Source organism: Dysidea avara, chromosome 5 (assembly GCF_963678975.1).
Source record: "Dysidea avara chromosome 5, odDysAvar1.4, whole genome shotgun sequence".
Lineage (NCBI taxonomy): Eukaryota > Metazoa > Porifera > Demospongiae > Dictyoceratida > Dysideidae > Dysidea > Dysidea avara.
Window position 1 is genome coordinate 26,026,143 of NC_089276.1, and position 20,651 is coordinate 26,046,793.

The following is a 20,651-nucleotide window of genomic DNA, read 5'->3' on the forward strand; positions in this document are numbered from 1 at the left end:
TACACTTGCAGGTGATTAACCCAAGTGGAATATATTAGTTGTAACATGGGCACTTGTGATTTGCCTGAAATATACACACTCGCGCTCGGGCTGTGCCCTCGTGCTCGTGTGTATATTTCAGGCAAATCACTCGTGCCCATGTTACAACTACTACATATATTACAAATAAGTACTGGTATACTATACTAACAGCTGCATATATAGCTAGCTATCAATTCCAATGTCTTCAACTATTTTGCTGTATTAAAATTCAAGGTGATACTTTGCATAAACAAGTAATTAAATATAAATGACTATTATATGGCATAAAGTACAATGTGATTTATTATTAGTGTCACTTATAAACATAATTACTGAGAACAGTTTTCAAACAAAAAGCAATACACAATTCATCATTAATACCTAGCTATAGACACACTTTAGCTATGTACAAACTGGATTGGTAAAATTAATAATACCTAATAAAAAAAACTAAAACACAGTCATTGATCCATCAGTGATCACACCAACAGAGCTCATCAATACTGATATCATCATGAGGTGTAACATCCATTGTTTGTATATCACCACTGCCTATGATTGTCTCTTTTAACTTGTTTAATGTTTGAGATAGTTTGTGTGAGTGATTGACCACTGTCACAATGAAGTTATGGATAGGACTAGAGCAGCTGTTCATATAGTTTGAACAAAATAATCCTTGACTTCATCTGATCTTGAACAGTTTCTCTTACAAGCATCACATGTGCCATTAATATTGAGCTGTAAAAACAGGCAGCACTAAAATTACTGGCAATATAAATTTAGTGAAAAGCTAAATACATGTAGAGAGATAGTTAGCTATTGCTTACCAAAATTGCAAGGTTTCTTAGATTGTACTGAAGAATGACTTTTAGCTTTGCAAGTTGCTTGTTCAAGTCATACACCTTTGTCTGATGTACCCAGCCATTGTACAACAATTCACTAGGAGTAAACGTCATCAAATGCTCCACAAATAATTTGTGTACAAGATAAACATTGAAAAACTGTCTGATAGGATTGACTGACACATTAGTATTTCATTTTTGGAACTCTCGCAATAGAGTTGTACTCAAGCAAACAATCATTGTGCTGCAGGATAAAATGATATTGCAAATGAAATGTTTCCATACTTATAGTAAATATTTAACTATATACAACTATCACAGCATGTGCTTTTAAAAGTCAATCTAATAATTAAGCACCTAATGCATGTTGCACATCATATCAAAACAAATGTCAAATTTACCGGATTCTGCAAGGTTTTGCCCGTTTCCGGTGAAAATTACACCACCACGTAAACAAACCACTATAACTTCCGCATACTTCAGTTTACGGAAACATCGTTTGGTTTATCGAACTCGTTGATGTCAGGCGAGTCCTGTGGTATATTAGATTTTGCTCTGAGACAAACAGGAAGGGCAGAAAGAGCCTTGTTCTGGTGAATTACGCATCATCGGTTACGTAAAATAATGCCGGAAAAACAAGGTTTTTCGAGTACTTCTCTGTAAAATTACCAGTTAAACACTCAGTACGGGTGGATTCTTAATCAGTACGCTTCAACACATACAATGATACCAAGTTTTGGGGATTTGGTGGAGGGTAACAGCCTGTACTTAAGGGATTTGTCCACCCACGTAATCAATTTCTCCAATAGGCTTTTGTATGGAGTGCACATTATGCCATAATCAACAATGAATAAGTGACACTGTGGTAATGTTACAATTCCAGTACAGGCGGCATTGTATAGGGCAATTCATGGGCTTTCTTTCATTGTATAATGTTCTGTAGAAATTATGGGTGCTAATGCCTGTACTTTTGTGTTTTCTGAATATATTACAAAACGCATGTATTTTGTATTGGACAAGGGAATGACAAGGTTTTTTAATCAGCTTGTTTGACAAACCTGACGAAGTGAAAGGGTTATAAAGTAGATATTATACCTTTTTAATGTTTAATTCTTTAGAATTAAGGGTAAAACTTAGATTTCTGCGAAAATTGAGGTTTTGGCTGTGATTTGACAAAATGTACAGAATATTTTTGCGGATATGTCACAACCACACTCTCTATCAAGTGAAGTATACTCACATCTGTAGATGATAAACTTATTAGTGTTCTAATCACTGTGCCTTTGTGATTTAGAAGTTGATCTATTCCTGTAGATTGATCATTGCCTAACCATTGATTCAGTAGTGTCCGTGGCTCGTTGGCAGTAACTTTTGGACTACAAACTGGTACACATATTATATTGATTGGACGAGAGTAAACAAGAAGCAATGGCAGTAGTGCCACAGTATACAAAATAGTTTTCATCTTCTTTAAACTGTTTGCATTTGAATCAACTTAACTGAAGCAAGTAATACTGTGACATTAATTAGAATGTAACAATAATTAGAATAGTCTAAATATAGTGTGTGATCACGTGTATCAAGTTGTTGGTGTGTGTGTGTTGTAGCGTGTCATCCTTATCCGTATCAATCACGCTCTACCGAGTCGTTAGCTCCTGGCTTGAACCTTCCGTCGCCATATTGGCATTATATTGTGGTGCTGTGACCAGTTTTGGTTCGCTACTATCAACTCTAACCCTAGTCTCGCGTGGCCAGACCGCTTTTTCTCCGCCACGGCGCTTATCGATTAGAGATTATAAGCGCCTGCTTTCGAGCAGGCGCTTATAATCTCTAATCGATAAGCGCCGTTCACCACCTTTCATAACCCTTACGTAATATTAAGCTCAAAAGCATCCAGACTTCCTACTGTAGTTGTTGCTCTCTCTCTTCGACTTTAGAGCACGCATCTAGTAGTTGCCGCGAGTAGTCGACTTTAGGGGATGCGTCCAGTAGTTGCCGCGAGTAGTAGACTTTAGGGGAAGCGTCTAGTAGTGTTAGCGTTAGGGTTAGGGTTAGAGTTCAGCTTTGGTTTCTTCTTCACCTTTAGGGTTAGGTTCTTCTTACTATATACAGCTTATTTCGTTAGTCACATTTATAAGATACAAAAGAAGGGAATCAAAGGAGCTAGCAGCGGTAGCATAATCGGTAGCACACTGGACCATCACACTGGGATCCTGGGTTCGATTCCCGTTCAATACTGCACTTTTTTTTCCGCCTTTTTGGTTCACCGTTTTTTTTGTCTAAGTTCTGTAGGGTTATGAAATAGAGCAGTTTCAAAACCATGGTAACCAAAAATTACGCAATGGACCACACCCAAATCGCCATGTTTTTGTACCAGATTGCTTGATGTTGCAAGTTGAATTCCTCACTAAATCCATGCCAAGACTTATTAATTCGTGAGTAAAATAGATCTAATCCAAAACAGCCAAGCTGTAAAAAAAGTGTGCGGCCCTCAGAAAGGCTATGGTGAAAAAAGATGTGAAATCCAAGGTGGCGGCCAAGAAATGGCTGTGATGGTAGGTTAGTGGTAAAAATTTTAATAACGACAATTCAGGTGAATTTTTGTGAAGCGGCACAAAAATTCACCTGAATTGTCATTATTAAAATTTTTACCACTAACCTACCATCACAGCCATTTCTTGGCCGCCACCTTGGATTTCACATCTTTTTTCACCATAGCCTTTCTGAGGGCCGCACACTTTTTTTACAGCTTGGCTGTTTTGGATTAGATTTCATTTCTTTTTGTATTTGTATACCCCAAAGCCGGCCTATGGCCAGCTTTAGGACTTTTTTAACCTATGCTTTTTTCTTTACTACAGGAAGAAGAAAAGATGAAGTAGATGTACTTTAAATATTTTATCAGTAAATGTACAAATTATATATACTGTATAATACATATGTGACCGGATTTGCGAAAAGGGGTCCAATTTGCCAACTTTGACAATTGATAACTTCAGATTGGAAAGAGCTATTGCCTTGATATTTGGGCAGTGGTGAGCACCACTATAGCTGAATACATGGTGAAATGTTCAGGTTAATATGTTACTTGAACACTGAGTTATGGTCTCCAACATTTACGGAATTGGATGTGTGTGGAAGACCCCTTTTCGCAAATCCGATCACATATATTGATTACAGAAATCTCCATGATGGTTTCTTTGTAACTGAACACTCTACAAGGTGACTTCTTCTAATTGCTCTCTCTATAGGGTGAATTGTTTGTAGCTGAACGATCTACAAGGTAACTTCTTCTAGCTGATCTCTCTACAGGGTGATGTGTTTGTAGCTGAATTTTGTATAGGTGATTTGTTTGCAGCTGAGCTCTTTACAGAATGGTTTCTTTGTAGCTGAACTATCTAAAAGGTAACTTCTTCTAACTGATCTTTCTACAGGGCAATTTGTTTCTGGCAGAATTTTCTACAGGGTGATTTCTTTGCAGCTGAACTCTCTACATGGTGGTTTCTTTGTAGCTGAACTCTCTACAAGGTAATTTCTTCTAGCTGATCTCTCTACAAGGAGATTTGTTTGTAGCTGAACTATCTACAAGGTAACTTCTTATAGCTGATCTCTACAGGGTGATTTGTTCGTAGTTGAATTCTGTACAGGTGATTTGTTTGCAGCTGAGCTCTTTACAAAATGGTTTCTTTGTAGCTGAACTTTCTCCAAGGTAACTTCTTCTAACTGATCTTTCTACAGGGTGATTTGTTTGTAGCTGAACTATCTACAAGGTATTTCTTCTAGCTGATCTCTCTACAGGGCGATTTGTTTGTAGCTGAATTCTGTACAAGTGATTTGTTTGCAGCTGAGCTCTTTACAGAATAGTTTCTTTGTAGCTGAACTCTCTACAGAGTGATTTGTTTGTAGCTGAAATCCCTACAAGGTAACTTCTTCTAGCTGATCTCTCTACAGGGTGATTTGTTTGTAGCTGAACTCTCTACAGGTGATTTGTTTGTAGCTGAACTCTACAAGGCGATACTTCTAGGTGATCTCTCTACAGGATTCCTTGTTTCTAACTGAACTCTCAACAGGGTGATCTGTTCATAGCTGAACTTTCTACTGGGTGATTTGTTTGCAGCTGAACTCTCTAAATGGTGGTTTCTTTGTAGCTGAACTCTCTACAATGTGACTTCTTCTAGCCGAACTCTCTACAAGGTGACTTGTTTCTAGCTGATCTCTCTACAGGGTGACTTGTTTCTAGCTGAAGGTGATTTGTTTGTAGCTGAACTCTCTACATGGTGGTTTCGTTGTAGCTGAACTCTCTACAAGGTAACTTCTTCTAGCTGATCTTTTTCACTGCATATTTGTTTGTAGCTGAGTTCTCTACAGGGTGATTTGTTTGCAGCTGAACTCTCTACATGGGAGTTTCATTGTAGCTGAACTCTCTACAATGTGACTTCTTCTAGCTGAACTCTCTACAGGGTGACTTGTTTCTAGCTGAACTCTCTACAGGTGATTTGTTTGCAGCTGAACTCTCTACATGGTGGTTTCTTTGTAGCTGAACTCTCTAAAAGGTGACTTCTTCTAGCTGAACTCTCTACAGGATGATTTGTTTGCAGCTGGATTCTCTACGTGGTAGTTTCTTTGTAGCTGAACTCTCTACAATGTGACTTCTTCTAACTGAACTCTCTACAGGGTGACTTGTTTCTAGCCGATCTTTCTACAAGGTGATTGAGTTTTTTGCAGCTGAACTCTTTACATGGTGGTTGCTTTGTAGCTGAACTCTCTAAAAGGTGACTTCTTCTAGCTGAACTCTCTACAGGATGATTTGTTTGCAGCTGGATTCTCTACGTGGTAGTTTCTTTGTAGCTGAACTCTCTACAATGTGACTTCTTCTAACTGAACTCTCTACAGGGTGACTTGTTTTTAGCTGATCTCTCTACAGGGTGACTTGTTTCTAGCTGAACTCTCTACAGGTGATTTGTTTGCAGCTGAACTCTCTACATGGTGGTTTCTTTGTAGCTGAACTCTCTACAAGGTAACTTCTTCTAGCTGATCTTTCTACAGGGTGATTTGTTTGTAGCTGAATTCTCTACAGGGTGATTTATTTGCAGCTTAACTCTCTACAAGGTGACTTCTTCTAGCTGAACTCTCTACAGAGTGATTGATTTTTTTTGCAGCTGAACTCTCTACATGGTGGTTTCTTTGTAACTTAACTCTCTACAGGGTGATTTGTTTGTAGCTGAACTCTCTACAGGGTGATCTGTTCATAGCTGAACTCCCTATAAGGTAACTTCTTCTAGCTAATCTTTCTACAGGGCGATTTGTTTGTAGCTGAGTTCTCTACAGGATGATTTGTTTGCAGCTGAACTCTACATGGTAGCTTCTTTGTAGCTCTACAATGTTACTTCTTCTAGCTGAACTCTCTACAAGGTGACTTGTTTCTAGCTGATCTCTCTACAGGGTGACTTGTTTCTAGCTGAACTCTCTACAGGTGATTTGTTTGCAGCTGAACTCTCTACATGATTGTTTCTTTGTAGCTGAACTCTCTACAAGGTAATTTCTTCTAGCTGATCTCTCTACAGGCCGATTTGTTTGTAGCTGAACTCTCTACATGATGGTTTCTTTGTAGCTGAACTCTCTACAAGGTGATTTCTTCTATAGCTGATCTTTCTACAGGGTGATTTGTTTGTAGTTAAACTCTCTACACGATAGATCTTTGTAGCTGAACTCTCTACAAGGTGATTTCTTCTATAGCTGATCTTTCTACAGGGTGATTTGTTTGTACCTGAACTATCTACATGATGGTTTCTTTGTAGCTGAACTCTCTACAAGGTAACTTCTTCTAGCTGATCTCTCTACAGGACAATTTGTTTGTACCTGAACTCTCACATGATTGTTTCTTTGAAGCTGAACTCTCTACGAGGTGATTTCTTCTAGCTGATCTTTCTACAGGGTGATTTGTTTGTAGCAGAACTCTCTACAAGGAAACTTCTTCTAGCTGATCTCTCTACAGGGAGATTTGTTTGTAGCTGAACTCTCTATACATGATTTGTTTGCGGCTGAATTCTCTACATGATGGTTTCTTTGTAGCTGAACTCTCTACAAGGTAACTTCTTCTAGCTGATCTCTTTACAGGGTGAATTGTTTGTAGCAGAACGATCTACAAGGTAACTTCTTCTTACTTATCTCTCTACAGGGTGATTTGTTTGTAGCTGAACTTTTTACAAGGAAACCTCTTTTAACTGAGCTCTGTACAGGGTGAATTGTTTGTAGCTGAACTATCTACAAGGTAACTTCTTCTAGCTGATCTCTCTACAGGATGATTTGTTTGTAGCTGAACTATCTACAAGGTAACTTCTTCTAGCTGATCTCTCTACAGGGTGATTTGTTTGTAGCTGAATTCTGTATAGGTGATTTGTTTGCAGCTGAGCTCTTTACAGAATGGTTTCTTTGTAGCTGAACTCTCTACAAGGTAACTTCTTCTAGCTGATGTATCTACAGGGTCACTAGTTTGTAGCTGAATTCTCTACATGGTGGTTTCTTTGTAACTGAAGTATCTACAAGGTGCCATCTTCTAGCTGATCTTTCAACAGGGTGATTTGTTTGTATCTGAGCTCTCTACAAGAAATCTTCTTCTAACTGATGTTTTAACAGGGTGAATTGTTTGTAGCTGAACTCTCTACAGGATGATTTGTTTGTAGCTGATCTCTATACAGGTTACTTATTTCTAACTGATCTCTTGAATTCTGTTCAGGGTGACTGCTCTATTAGGATGACTGCTCTATTAGAGTATCTCGATCTCGCACTTGCTACACCAAGTTGGATTTCGTGTTATAACTCCGTGGCTTTAAGTCTGATTCTTCTACACCATTGAAGAGCCTTTCTAAGATGATAACTCCATCTGTACAGCGATTTTGAAAGCATTACCCCAAGCGGTTTACCTGGTAGGCGTGGCAAGCATAATAATAATAATAAAATAAAAATATTAAAAATTAGCTAATCTCGATTGCGTAATTGTTACACACTGTTGATTTTTTCGCTGTATCTTCCTGGTTTTTAGCTCGATTTCTTTCAAACCACAAAAGGTTTGAGGTTCAATAGTTAACCTATTCACCCACCGATTTTCAGCTTCTTTCCATACGCGGTTTACCCTGTAGGCGTGACAACATATTGGTGTTATTTTTCGTGCATAATCGCTCATAGCTCTTTGTCTGTTTATGGTATTCCAGCCAAAGTTGGTACCGAGATGCGCCTTTATACCCCCCTTCTGTGTGCCAAATTTCAAGGCAATCGGATAACGCGTTCGAGTTTTATAGCAGATTTTGTAAGTGTGCGACAAGAAAAAGAAAAACAAGAAGAAAAAAAAAAACGAAGAAACTCAGCCAATTTTTCAAGTCGCATATCTCGGGAACGCGCGAAGCGATTTCGCTCAAATTTGGAATGTAGAGTGCTGCAGTTGGGGGGCATGTCCACAGCAAAAATCGTCTTGTTTCATCAAGGAAGCACAGAGCTACGGAGGTGCGAAAATTGCGTTTTCTTTCTTCCTGTCAATATACTCACGGGTGTTACGCGCCGGCTTCTTGGGCCGCACGACACACTACCGTGTGTCTTGATGCCAGTGATAGAATAAAATGTGCAGGTGAGTTATTAGGCATTAAAAGATACGTACTGCCTCCCAACAGGGCAGTTTCGAAAGAAAGAGAAATGCGTAAAAATGGATTTGGCTAAATTACGACCTATTCACCGCCCAAAGGTGGTTAAACTAGGGGAAACTTACAGTATAGGTCTTTACCCAGCACCACAGCAGCGTACAGCCACATCCGGCTATCCCAGGATTAGCCAGAGCTCCTGAAAGGCACGAGACCGGTAATGGCGTACTACCAAACTGTGATAAAACGCCAGCAAAAGAAGACTCTTAGTGGTGAATTTTGCTAGAGTTAAGTTTTATTGTCGAAATCAACCATCAGTTAAACTTTAGCGGTCTTATTTTGCTGTCTGATTTTTCACACGAAGTGGGAATCCCAGCACATGAGCGATTCTGGCTAACTCGGGGATAGCTCGATGTGGCTGTACGATGCTGTGGTGCTGGATAAAGACCTATACTGCAGGTTTCCCCTAGTTTTAACCACCTTTGGGCGGTGAATAGGTCGAAATTTGGCCAAATCCATCTTTACGCATTTCTCCTTCCTACGAAACTACCCTGTTGGGAGGCAGTACGGATCTTTTAATGCGTAATAACTCACCTACATACTTTATTTTATCACTGGCATCTCTTTTACTTACGTATTAATAAGTCTTGGCATGAATTTAGCGAGGAATTCAACTTGCAACAGAAACAGTCTGGTACAAAAACATGGCAATTTGGGTGTGTCCATTGCGTAATTTTTGGTTACCATGGTTTTGAAACTGCTCTATAGGGTGAAAAGAGTGATACCCAGCGTCGAAGCAGGCGCTTATAATCTCTAATCGATAAGCGCCGTGGCGGAGAAAAAGCGGTCTGGCCACGCGAGACCACTCTAACCCCAGGCGCAGAAGCCGTGGCACCGTGGCAATTTATTCTTAACGGTACCCGCCAAGGCAAGCCACTCTATCATTTGAACTGTTATTGTTGCCATTGTTTTAGCGAATCAATGGAGGAGCAGACTCGTCTAATAGCCTCACGGAGAGGATACAATGGTCACGTGACTCGACTCTTCACTAAGATCGACGAACTAATTGACGGAGAATTTGACGATTACATGACACGTCATTAAACAATTCTATAGAACAACTCCCCAGAAAGATGGAGAAGTTGACACATATCGATGAGCAATTAGTAAAATTGTATGATGACGTGAGTGAACTAGAGACAGCTGCGATGGAAGCAGAAAAGTTACATGACGATATAATGGATAAGGTCGTTTGAGCACGGAGGTACATTGAATTAAACACTACAAGACAGTGTAGCAGAGTCTCTCCAACACCAGCCAGTCAGGTACAGTCTAACGGAGGCCAAACACAATCAATAAGTAATTTAGCTCAAGCTAGTGATATTCTGTTGACTACCTCCATAACATCAGAAGCTACCTCCCATGTATCTATAGCTGCTACCTCAGAGATATCTACACCTGCTACTTTCCACTTATCTATGGCTAATTCCCATGTGTCAACAGCTACTACTTACCACTTACCTACAGATGAGTACAATGTTGAAGTAACTAGCACACAAGGGGTACAAGGCCACCCCCATTAATTCCAGCAACCTTCTACACAGCCGCCACACCTAGCAGTATCAGTCCTTACAGGCCATTTATGTCTATAGCATTTGCCCCAGGGAATCTCTGAATCGCCGCTGTCCACACAAGCTCACAGATTCCCAGCCTCAGTAATCACAACTCATGTGGCTCCACCAATTCAAGACCATCAACAGTTTTCCAACACTCGTCTTCCCAAACTTACGCTACCTACGTTCTCAGGAGACCCCTTGAACTGGTTAACGTTCTGGGATTCTTTCTACATGACGATTCATGCCAAACCCAACTTGAGTGTGATCCAGAAGTTTTCTTATCTGAAGGCTCAGTTGCAGGGAGATGCTGCTAGGACAATTGCAGGTCTTCCACTCACTGAGGCAAATTATACCAACTCCATTGCATTACTAGAAGACCGCTACAGTCAAAGACACAAAATAGTGGATGCTCATATGTGAGCCCTCAGAGAAATGCCATCCTCATCAAACAGTCTTACTAGTCTTCGAATTTTTTATGACTCAGTGGAAAGCCACATTCGAGGGCTGGCATCATTAGGAAAATCAGAAACCTCGTATGGTGAGCTACTTGTACCGGTCGTCTTAGACAAACTGCCCATAGATGTCCAGAGAAATCTTGCATGAGAACATTCAAACTATCAATGGATTCTTTCTGATCTCATGGCTGCAATTCTTAAGGAAATTAGAGTCCTTGAGTGTGGGCAATACAACCCGCACAAGCAGATTCCTAGATCAAGTGCAGCATTCATTGTTAATTCTAGAGATCACTTCAATAAGAAACAGCATCAAGATGGCCTCGACAGTAAGCGTAAGCAACAGTGTCTGTTTTGCAAAGGACTCCATCCTACACATAATTGTAATGTTGTCAGATTATCAGAAACAACTTGACATTGTTAAGGAGAATACACTTTGTTTTAATTGTCTTGCTCGCCACAGGGTATCTCAGTGCCCATCCAAGTTCCGTTGCAGGAAGTGCAAAAAGAAGCACCACACCAGCCTTTGCAACAGTGAAACAACCAACACTTCAGAAGGGGCGAGTAATGAGCAGAAGACAGAGATCACCACACCCACCAGTGGACTCCTAACACCAGCATCGCACTGCAAGGCTTCTGAGAACAACACCACAACCTGTTTGCTTAAAACAGCTATTGCTCCAATAATTGCTGGTGGTATCAGAACCCAGACAAATATACTCTTTGATGAGGGTGCACAACGCTCGTTTATCTTGGTGGCAATGGCCAATGAGCTACAAATTACTCCTGTGTCAACAACAGATGTAGCAGTATCCTCCTTTGGCACCACAGCTTTGACACAGTAGAAACTTGGAACCACCATGGTGGAGGTAGAGACAGAGTCTGGTGAGCTGATACCCTTATCTGTTCTAATTGTGCCATCAATTTCAGCTCCTATCCAGAACTCAATTTCAACCTCTGTCCGCATCTTCGAGGCCTCAAATTAGCCCAACCAGTGACATCTGAAGGGAATTTTACTATATCTCTCCTTATTGGCACAGACTATTATTGGAGCTTTGTTCAGGACCACATTGTGAGAGGTCAGGGTCCCACTGCTCAACAATCCAAGCTAGGGTACTTGCTGTCTGGGCCACTACCAAGTGCAATTTCAGAGGAAACATCATCTGCCCTACTACAGATCACTTCAGTGATGACCATTGACAAACTCAAATCACCAGACCTACATAACTTCTGGTCAGTAGAAGCAGTTGGAACAGACGCTAATTTGAAGTCCATAGACTCAGTATTCCTCCAATCATACCAGCATTCTTCTATCACTCAAACCCCTGAAGGCCCATATATCGCAAGATTCCCATGGAAAGTAGATAAACCACATCTTCCCTCCAACTTTGCTATTTGCAAGAAGAGAACACAAACACTCATGAACAAGCTCAGGAAAACTCCTCACATCCTACAACTCTATGATGGCATTATCAAGGAACAGGAAGAACGAGGATTCATTGAGAGAGTATATGATGATGCCACACCTGATGTTCATTATTTGCCTCACCATCCGGTGAAGGAGTCAGCCACCACTCCCATTAGGGTTGTGTATGATTGCAGTTGTCGTGGTGACAGCAACTCAGCAAGTCTAAATGATTGCCTCATGGTAGGGCCACCATTCTTAAACAACCTATGTGCAATCCTTCTACGTTTTCGTATCCATGCCTTTGCTCTCTCAACTGATATAGGGAAGGCATTTCTCCATGTCAAGCTCCACCCATCTAACAGAAACTTCACTAGGTTTCTATGGCCAGCTAACCTGGAAACTCCAAACCTGGAAATGTGCACATACCTCTTTGCTGTGGTTCCCTTTGGCTTGTCCAGCTCTCCATTTATGCTCGGAGCAGTCCTCAACCTGCACTTGTCCAAGTTTGACACTCCAGTTGCACTAGATATGAGAGAAAATGTTTATGTTGACAACGTTCTATCTGGATGCAACACCAAAGATGAGCTCCTAGTGTACTACACCCAATCCTGAGACATCATGAATCAAGCCAAGTTTAATCTCAGGTCATGGTCAACAAACAGCCATCAACTCAAGCAAGTTATCATGGAAGACAAAAACCAGTGATTCTAGCACAACAGTGGGACTGTTAGGTCTGCGATGGAATACATCAACTGACATTCTTTCTCTTGCAACAAGACAACTTCCACCTGTCGACACCTTTGTTACAAAGCGTGATATACTGCAGGCGTCATCACAGATTTTCGACCCGCTGGGATGGGTAACACCAGTAACAATTAAGGCCAAAATTCTACTGCAGGAGATCTGGCAAACAAAGTTAACTTGGGATGAACCCCTTCCTACTGTGATCAAGGAGAAGTGGATTGCCATTCTTGCTGATCTACAAGAATTGCCACAACTGATGATACCAAGAGCTTACTTCCCATCCAGTCAATCAAATATGCAGATAAGTAACATGTTTGTGTTTGCAGATGCCAGCACTAAGGCATATGGAGCTGTTGTATACCTTAGTAGAGATAATAATATTTGTCTTGCTATGTCAAAGACCCGTGTGGCTCCTATCAAGGCTACTTCCTTACCAAGATTAGAGCTCATGGCAGCTGTTACTGCTACGAGATTAGCGAAGTTTGTTTATTCAGCAGTCCCTCACATTCAACAAGTACACTTTTGGACAGACAGCCAAATTGTGTTACATTGGATACACTATGGCACAAATTCCAAACCATTTATTGACCACCGTGTTTGTGAGATTTGTGAAACATTTCCTACTGTTAACTGGTCTTTCACACCCTCAGGTGACAACCCAGCCGATCTGCTTACAAGAGGAATATCAACCAACCAAAAGAGTGTCTCACCTGTGGACACAAGGCCCACACTGGCTGCCCACAAAATCAGATTGGCCCACATGGACACCCACAAGTGTACTCCATCTACAGGCAGAAGAGGATGTTGAACCTGAAGCTACTCACACAACAGAGCTTCCAACTACAGACAGCCACACAGGTATTTTATCTATTGTTGATGTATCACGATACAGTAGTTTTAATCGCATTCTGGCTGTCACTGCTTATGTTTTCAGATGGCTTCAGAACCTATGCAAACAGCAACCCAAGTTATCTGGCCCCTTAACAAACATTGAATTGACTAATGCACGTAGACATCTGGTGAAGGGCATACAGGGTTCAGCTTACCAAGTTACTCAAAAGGCAATCTAAGTGTCCCCCACTAGTCAGACAGTTACGCCTTTTTCTAGACGACAAACAGTTAATTCGTTGCAGAGGACGGATTCACAATGCCCCCACCACAGAGCTGAGTAAATTCCCCTTCCTCCTACCCTTCAATTGCCGGTTTAGTGATACAATAGTCCTAGATACCCACAACAAACTCCACCATGGAGGTGTGAGCATCACTGTAACAGCTCTACGCCAGGTCTATTGGATACCTTCCATCCGGCAATATGTCAGGAAAGTGTTGAGAAGATGTGTCATTTGTAACAAGTTGATGGGGAAACCCTATAGAGCTCCAGACCCCCCTCCACTGCCTAAGGTACGTGTCGCAGAATCTTCACCGTTTACGGTGACAGGTGTAGACTTTACTGGTGCCCTATATGTCAAGGTAGGGGGACAAGAGAGAAAGGTGTACATCTGTCTTTTCACATGTGCTGCCACAAGAGCAGTGTATCTCGAAGTTGTTAGCGACCTTACCGTGGATACTTTCCTGTTAGCCTTTCGAAGATTTTCTTCAAGAAAATCCCTACCACGCAAGATGATTTCGGACAATGCGTCCACGTACCTCGCTGCCGCGGAGGATTTACAAAGATTGTTTGAATCAGAGTCACTGAAAGGAGCATTAGAATTTCAGAATGTAACTTGGGATTTCATTCCCAAGCGTGCTCCCTGGTATGGAGGATTCTGGGAACGCATGATAGGGATAACCAAGCAATCAGTGAAGAAAACGCTTGGAAGAGCCTTTGTTACTCTGGAACAACTTGAGACTATTATTGTGGAAATCGAAACCATGTTGAATGATAGGCCACTGACCTATGTTACTGTATCGTCTGATTTTGCTGATCTGGAGCCGCTTACTCCCTCTCATCTACTATATGGCAGGAGAATCCGCCCTGTTCCTCACCCGCTAGATAATCCAGAAGAGTTAAATGATCCAGACTTCCTTGATGCTGACAACATAAAGAGGAGAGTAGACAAACAAGCACATCTTATTGAGCAGTTTTGGACACGTTGGAAAAGACAATACTTAACTTCCTTGAGAGAGTTCAACAAGATTTTGGGACACAACAAACAAGCTATCAAACTAGGCGATGTTGTGATTGTACATGACGACAAGCCAAGAATGCAATGAAGATTAGCTGTTGTAGAGAAGCTCATTACAGGAAAGGACAATTTGGTTCGTGCAGCTCATATTAGAATGGGGATGTATAAGACATCTTGTCCTATTGTCAAGCTCTACCCGTTAGAAGTTTCAAGTGAAGACGATGTTTCTCAAACAGTTACTGATAACACCTCAGATGAATCTACTCAACATCTGAAGGACACTCAAGCACCGTCTAACAACATTATTTCCTCTGGAACACTTCCACGAAGGGATGCTGCTGCCAAGGCCTTACAGAAGACATCTAAGTGGGCAACTATATTAGGCCGGGCCCCGGAGAATGTAGGAAATTGACTGTGACATTAATTAGAATGTAACAATAATTAGAATAGTGTAAATATAGTGTGTGATCACGTGTATCAAGTTGTTGGTGTGTGTGTTGTAGCGTGTCATCATTATCTGTATCAATCACGCTCTACCGAGTTGTTAGCTCCTGGCTTGAACCTCCCGTCGCCATATTGGCATTATACTTTATACTTTATACTCTCTTGTATTGGAGGAAACTGATCCACTGTTATATTCACAGATCATTTCTTGTACCCTAAGGCCGTGAATATTACCGAAGTTCCATAATAGTCACGTAAATCATTATATGGAACTATATGATGAACAAGGATATTATGGCATCATTAGGTAGTTTCAGACTCATAAAATTATCCATGCACTTGCTCACAGCTATAATAATATTATTGGGAGATGAAAAACTGATAATGAACTTTACATGAACTCAGTTTACATGTCATGTGTTAATGACACTATCCAATATAGTATTTACATGATTATGAGCCTTTGCTGATTGTGCAAATGTGGCAATCACAATTCTGTAATGTGACAATCCCTTCTTTAATTGTCTTAAAGATGCATCCTGAAGTGAGGATTCATGACATAAATTGCTGACTGTTGATAAATGATCAAAGGTTTTTTTGACATGTTTATATTAATAGGGTTACTCCCCTACCTAAACATCCTAGCTACATACTAAATACCCTACCTCAGTCGTATGTAGGATACAAAGTGTTTGTTAATGTACACTAAGTAGTTGTTTTGTGATACCTTAAGTTAGTGACATGCATAAATGCATGTTAATTCCATTGAGTTACATGAACATAACCTGGCCATGTGATGACAAATTCACTTATATGGACCTATCATCATTTTAACCAACTGTATGAGCAAGATACAATTAGAATCATAACACTGTCATGGTATGCACATTGTGTATACAGTGTATGTAACTAGTTTCATTAAGGAGAATCATGTATATGGAACTCCATAACACTGTCATGGTATGCACATTGTGTATACAGTGTATGTAACTAGTTTCATTAAGGAGAATCATGTATATGGAACTCCATGCACCATGCATATCTCAATCAACGATGCAGGCACATAATAATAGATCTTTAAATAGATTGTTGAAAAGTATACATGGCTAACATAAGTACAAGCGTATACAGAATCAAACACACACACAGAGGGATCAGCAAGCAATCGACTATCTAGTTGCACCAACAAAGACTGTCAACATTTTCAGCAATAGAGGTTTGTGGATTGTTCATTTCTTTGTTACTACTTGATTGGTCATCAACCACATGTTTCAATCTCTTTACCACTTTATACAATTTCTCTGAGTGTGAAGTTATAGTAAATACTACACTGTGGATAGGATTGTTACAGTGACTCATTTTAGAGACAAGTGATGCAGCCATCCCAGTTAATTTTGAGCAATTTCTTGTACAACCATGACAAGTTGTGTTCAGCTGTATAATAAAGAATTACACATAACTGCCAACACATAGTGTGTATTTATACCCTTACCAGTTGACCGAGGTTCTTGACATTGTAATTTAGAATGTTCAATAGCTTGGTAAGATTGTTATAAGTATCAACTGCAGTTGGCGGCTGTAGCCAATCCCTTATTAGTAGCTTAACCTCGCCTAGTCCAACTAGATGCTTAACATAAAGTTTATGCATCAAGTAAGCATTGAAGAAGTGTCTGATAGTAGTGATGGATGTGTCATTATAGCATGAAGAACTGTTACATGATGTCATATTTACATAATCCTCTAAGCAGTCATGAAACTATAGGCAACAAAATGAATTTACTGTATACATGCAGATGGCAATAGTTACATACCTTTGTAGAGTTTTGGCTTTGTAGTGTAAGTATTATACTGGCCACACTGTTTCTACTACGACGACGAAGTTGATCAATTCCTTTAGAATTATCACTCAGATCCAACCACTTATCCAAGAACATCATACCAGCAGTGATGTTATCAGTACAGGATTGATCCATCACACTAGCATTTTCACTACCTCCAGAAGTACATATAGGATGAGAATTCACTATTAGTACCAGCAACGAGACAGAAACTAAGACAGCTTGCATCTTATTCTGATTTCAATTTATCGTGTTAAATTAGCTTTTGAGATTTTTAGTGCTTATTACCTGTGCTGCCGTCGTTTTATAGACTATTGAACTTCCGGATTACCATGTAATGACCCATTTTTGGTTTGCACACATTAGCAACACTAATCATTTGTACCATAACGATAAATGCATTCCATTCTTAATGTGTTGCAAAGTATCATTTAAAATTCAATAGCAGGCAATTAACGTGAAAGTGCGGCAACCAATTGGTACAAGTTATCACACTTAATGATGCAGTCAAATAGCTTTATGTGACTACAACCACACATCACATTTTCATAAACCTACATATCAACTATATAGGTGAACTGCTTAAAGAAAAGGAATGATGACAAAACCTTATAAGAATGTAAACTTGCTACATGTCCTTCCAAAGAGAGAAAAAAAGACTCTTTGTTTTCTAATAGATTTTAAACCCTTTCAAACTCAAACATTACAAAAAACCATCATGTTGTTTCAAACAAGAGGTCAAGTCAGTTTGTTAGTCATCATGCACCAAAATCAGGATGTCACTAGTATTAGCATGTAGCTAGTTAAGGTTGATTAACTAAACTGATATCTGTAGTTATGATACTATAGGTACAGTTACTAGCAGTACCACATCAAACAACAATATAAAAGTAATGTGAGCCATGTGGATACAGTTTCAGGAAAAGTGAATGCCTCCATCATTAAATGCTGCAACTAAGCTAGAGAATTAAAATAACATTTTCAAAGATAAAACTGAAAGCGTGTACATGGATACAAACTAGCTATAAGACTAGGGATGTTTGGGCAGAACAGAAAGTATTACATAACTCTGATGGACTCACATGTGCAATAATTGGGAGTTTCAATCACAGAAGGTAGTAATACAAAACGTGTTAGAAAAGGAAAGTTTTGTTTACATGAATCAATAACAGGACACAGTTATAGTGCACTTTAGTATTAAATTTATGTTTTCATGGAAAGAACTTTCCTTGTTTCAACATGACGCATTTATTGATCCCTATACTACAGTCCAGTTGACCCCCACAGTAAATCATCTACATGTGCTGGCCCCTTTGCTAGTGACTTAAGTGTCCTAGCTAACCTACCAGAAGAAAGCTGTTAGGATAAGGGAGGAAACTGGCTGCTCCTAGTAATAGTGTCAAAGAGTAATTCACAGTACAAACTAAAGATAAAGTCACAGGTTAGGTTTAAAAGTTAACTGAAAACATACATATCATACACTACAACAGTTGTGTATAGTAGGGACCACAAAGGAGTAGGCGTGGCCCACGAAATAAAATCACTAAAAAAACAGCCCTGACAATGATGCTGATGAGGCAGTATTGGATGGGTAAAACTAAGCCCAAACAAGCTTCAAATTGACCCGAAACACTTTCGACAAGTTGCTATGGAGTTTTTTTTTTAAAAACTTTATTTAACGGAATTTTTTACTGACTGACTGCCTGATACCTTCAGACAAGCATAACTTGACTCGATAATGGCTAAGGCTACAGGCTTGATTTTTTCGAGTACTGTTCGACGTCACTTCGGCCTGACTGGTGCCTTTTGGCATACCGCAGTACATATAATGCATCCTTCATGGACTTACCAGTGTCCTCCTTTGTATCCCATTCATCTTTGCTGACAGTGAAAAGTGTAGATTTGGTGATAACACGTGATGGCTTTCCTTCATAATGGAAATTGTCTGTAGTGGCTATTTTGATTGCAGAGGTGCTTTTTGAACAGTTCTTGATTCATACTGCTGTGTAATGGGTTGAACATAGCAGACAACAAAGCGTAATGGATACTTCACTTTTCAGACGATAATTGATATAGCTGGGGTGCGTGGCATCATTTCAGATGTGGTATGCATGGGTTCAATATTCATAATAATTATTTACAAATTAAACTTTACAAACAAGTACACATACCCTTGAGCACAGTAGGGATATAACACTTCTTATTATTTTACTGTGATTTAATATCATGCACTACTCCAACTTGTTTCAGTACCTTTTATCGATGTGCTATGGTCCCTACTCTAGTTGAAAATTCCAAATTTTTCTGTGTACTTGTACCAATAGATAGCTACATATGAGACATGGAAAGTCAGTGAGTTCATTTGAATTTATAAATTTCAAAATTTCCCTCCATACAAAGATGTGTTTAATAGCCTGTAGAGCTGGTACAGGGGTTTTAGTAACTTCTTGCAACACAGAAGGCAACATTTAAAAGTATAATGCATCACATGGCTTCTTTAATTGACCAATGATTGTTGTTCTACAGTCCATATTAGGAATGGCAACACTAAAATAGGAGTGAACCATGCATCTTCCAGGCACCACACTCTACGCATTTTCAATGTTGGTACATCATACATGTACAGTATGCTAGTACTGTATAGGGATCATGGAAGTTTGGGTTTTTCTGCCAAAAATATCACCAAAACCAGTTTCACAAATGCTGCTTTGGCAGTATTAGCAAGAGTAAACCTCTCCATTATTTACTCTTGGTATTAGTTAGGTATAACCAAACTCAAAAGTGACTTCAGTGCGACACTAAATGCTTCCAATAGATTGTTACAAATTTAAAAAAATATTATTTAATGGAATTTTCTACTAACTGCCTGCTTGATGCCTTCAGGTAATTATAACTTGATAACGGCTAAGGCTACGTACGGGCTTGATTTTTTCACTGGTCAACATTCCTTCGTCCCAATTCAAGACACGCCTTTTGGCATACCACAGTACATACAATGTGTATTTACCTTTGTCCTCCTTTGTGTCACATTTCTTTTTGCTGACAACCCATTGTGTCGATTCATGGTAGCACAGTACAATGGCTTCCCTACATTTGTAAATGGGTATTTTCTGTGGTGGCTGGGAGACACATTTCCTACTGTTTTTAGTTTGTGACACTGTGAAATGGGTTGAAAGTGAAACGTAATGGCCACTTCACTTTCGAGTCAATAATCAATATCATGGGGTGCCCATTCAGACAAAAAAAATTAACTCAGGTGCCATCCTTTCTTTTGATGCGGTATGTGTGGGTTCACCAGTCATAATAATGTTACAAAAAAAGTAAACAAACAAGTATAAGAAAACTTTGAATTTTAAGTTTGAATAGGGATCATAGAAAAAGTAGGGAAACAAGGGAGGTTGCCTGCACCTGCAAATATATTAGTGGACATTCAATCCCTAATTTAGTCATGGAAGTAGGGAATAAATTTCCACTAGTATATCTGCAGGTGTAGATTACCTCCTTTGTTTCCCTACTTTTGTTTCTATGATCC

The 20,651-nt window shown here is 39.7% G+C and overlaps 3 protein-coding genes and 1 long non-coding RNA gene across 4 annotated transcripts; 2 read left to right on the forward strand and 2 right to left on the reverse strand.

The window, feature by feature from the left end:
• Nucleotides 1-270: 270 nt before the first annotated feature.
• On the reverse strand, nt 271-2,628 carry LOC136256242 (uncharacterized). Its single transcript, XR_010701397.1, has 3 exons — nt 2,104-2,628; nt 849-1,107; nt 271-759 (listed from the first exon to the last, which is right to left on the reverse strand). It is a non-coding gene; the product is annotated as an uncharacterized lncRNA (long non-coding RNA).
• Nucleotides 2,629-9,624: 6,996 nt separating this feature from the next.
• On the forward strand, nt 9,625-13,519 carry LOC136255143 (uncharacterized). The gene is made up of 6 exons (XM_066047862.1): nt 9,625-9,738; nt 9,784-10,053; nt 10,144-10,523; nt 11,023-11,400; nt 11,490-12,522; nt 12,596-13,519. Exons 1-6 carry the CDS (start codon nt 9,625-9,627, stop codon nt 13,517-13,519), a joined length of 3,099 nt encoding a protein of 1,032 aa, XP_065903934.1.
• LOC136256754 (uncharacterized) lies at nt 11,730-15,367 on the forward strand. The gene is made up of 2 exons (XM_066049772.1): nt 11,730-13,569; nt 13,646-15,367. The coding sequence occupies exon 2, from the start codon at nt 14,068-14,070 to the stop codon at nt 14,923-14,925; it is 858 nt and encodes a 285-aa protein (XP_065905844.1). The 5' UTR covers nt 11,730-13,569; nt 13,646-14,067; the 3' UTR covers nt 14,926-15,367.
• A 995-nt stretch (nt 15,368-16,362) lies between these two features.
• Nucleotides 16,363-17,719, reverse strand: LOC136256898 (uncharacterized). The gene is made up of 3 exons (XM_066049963.1): nt 17,093-17,719; nt 16,774-17,037; nt 16,363-16,715 (listed from the first exon to the last, which is right to left on the reverse strand). The coding sequence occupies exons 1-3, from the start codon at nt 17,345-17,347 to the stop codon at nt 16,455-16,457; spliced, it is 780 nt and encodes a 259-aa protein (XP_065906035.1). The 5' UTR covers nt 17,348-17,719; the 3' UTR covers nt 16,363-16,454.
• Nucleotides 17,720-20,651: the final 2,932 nt, after the last annotated feature.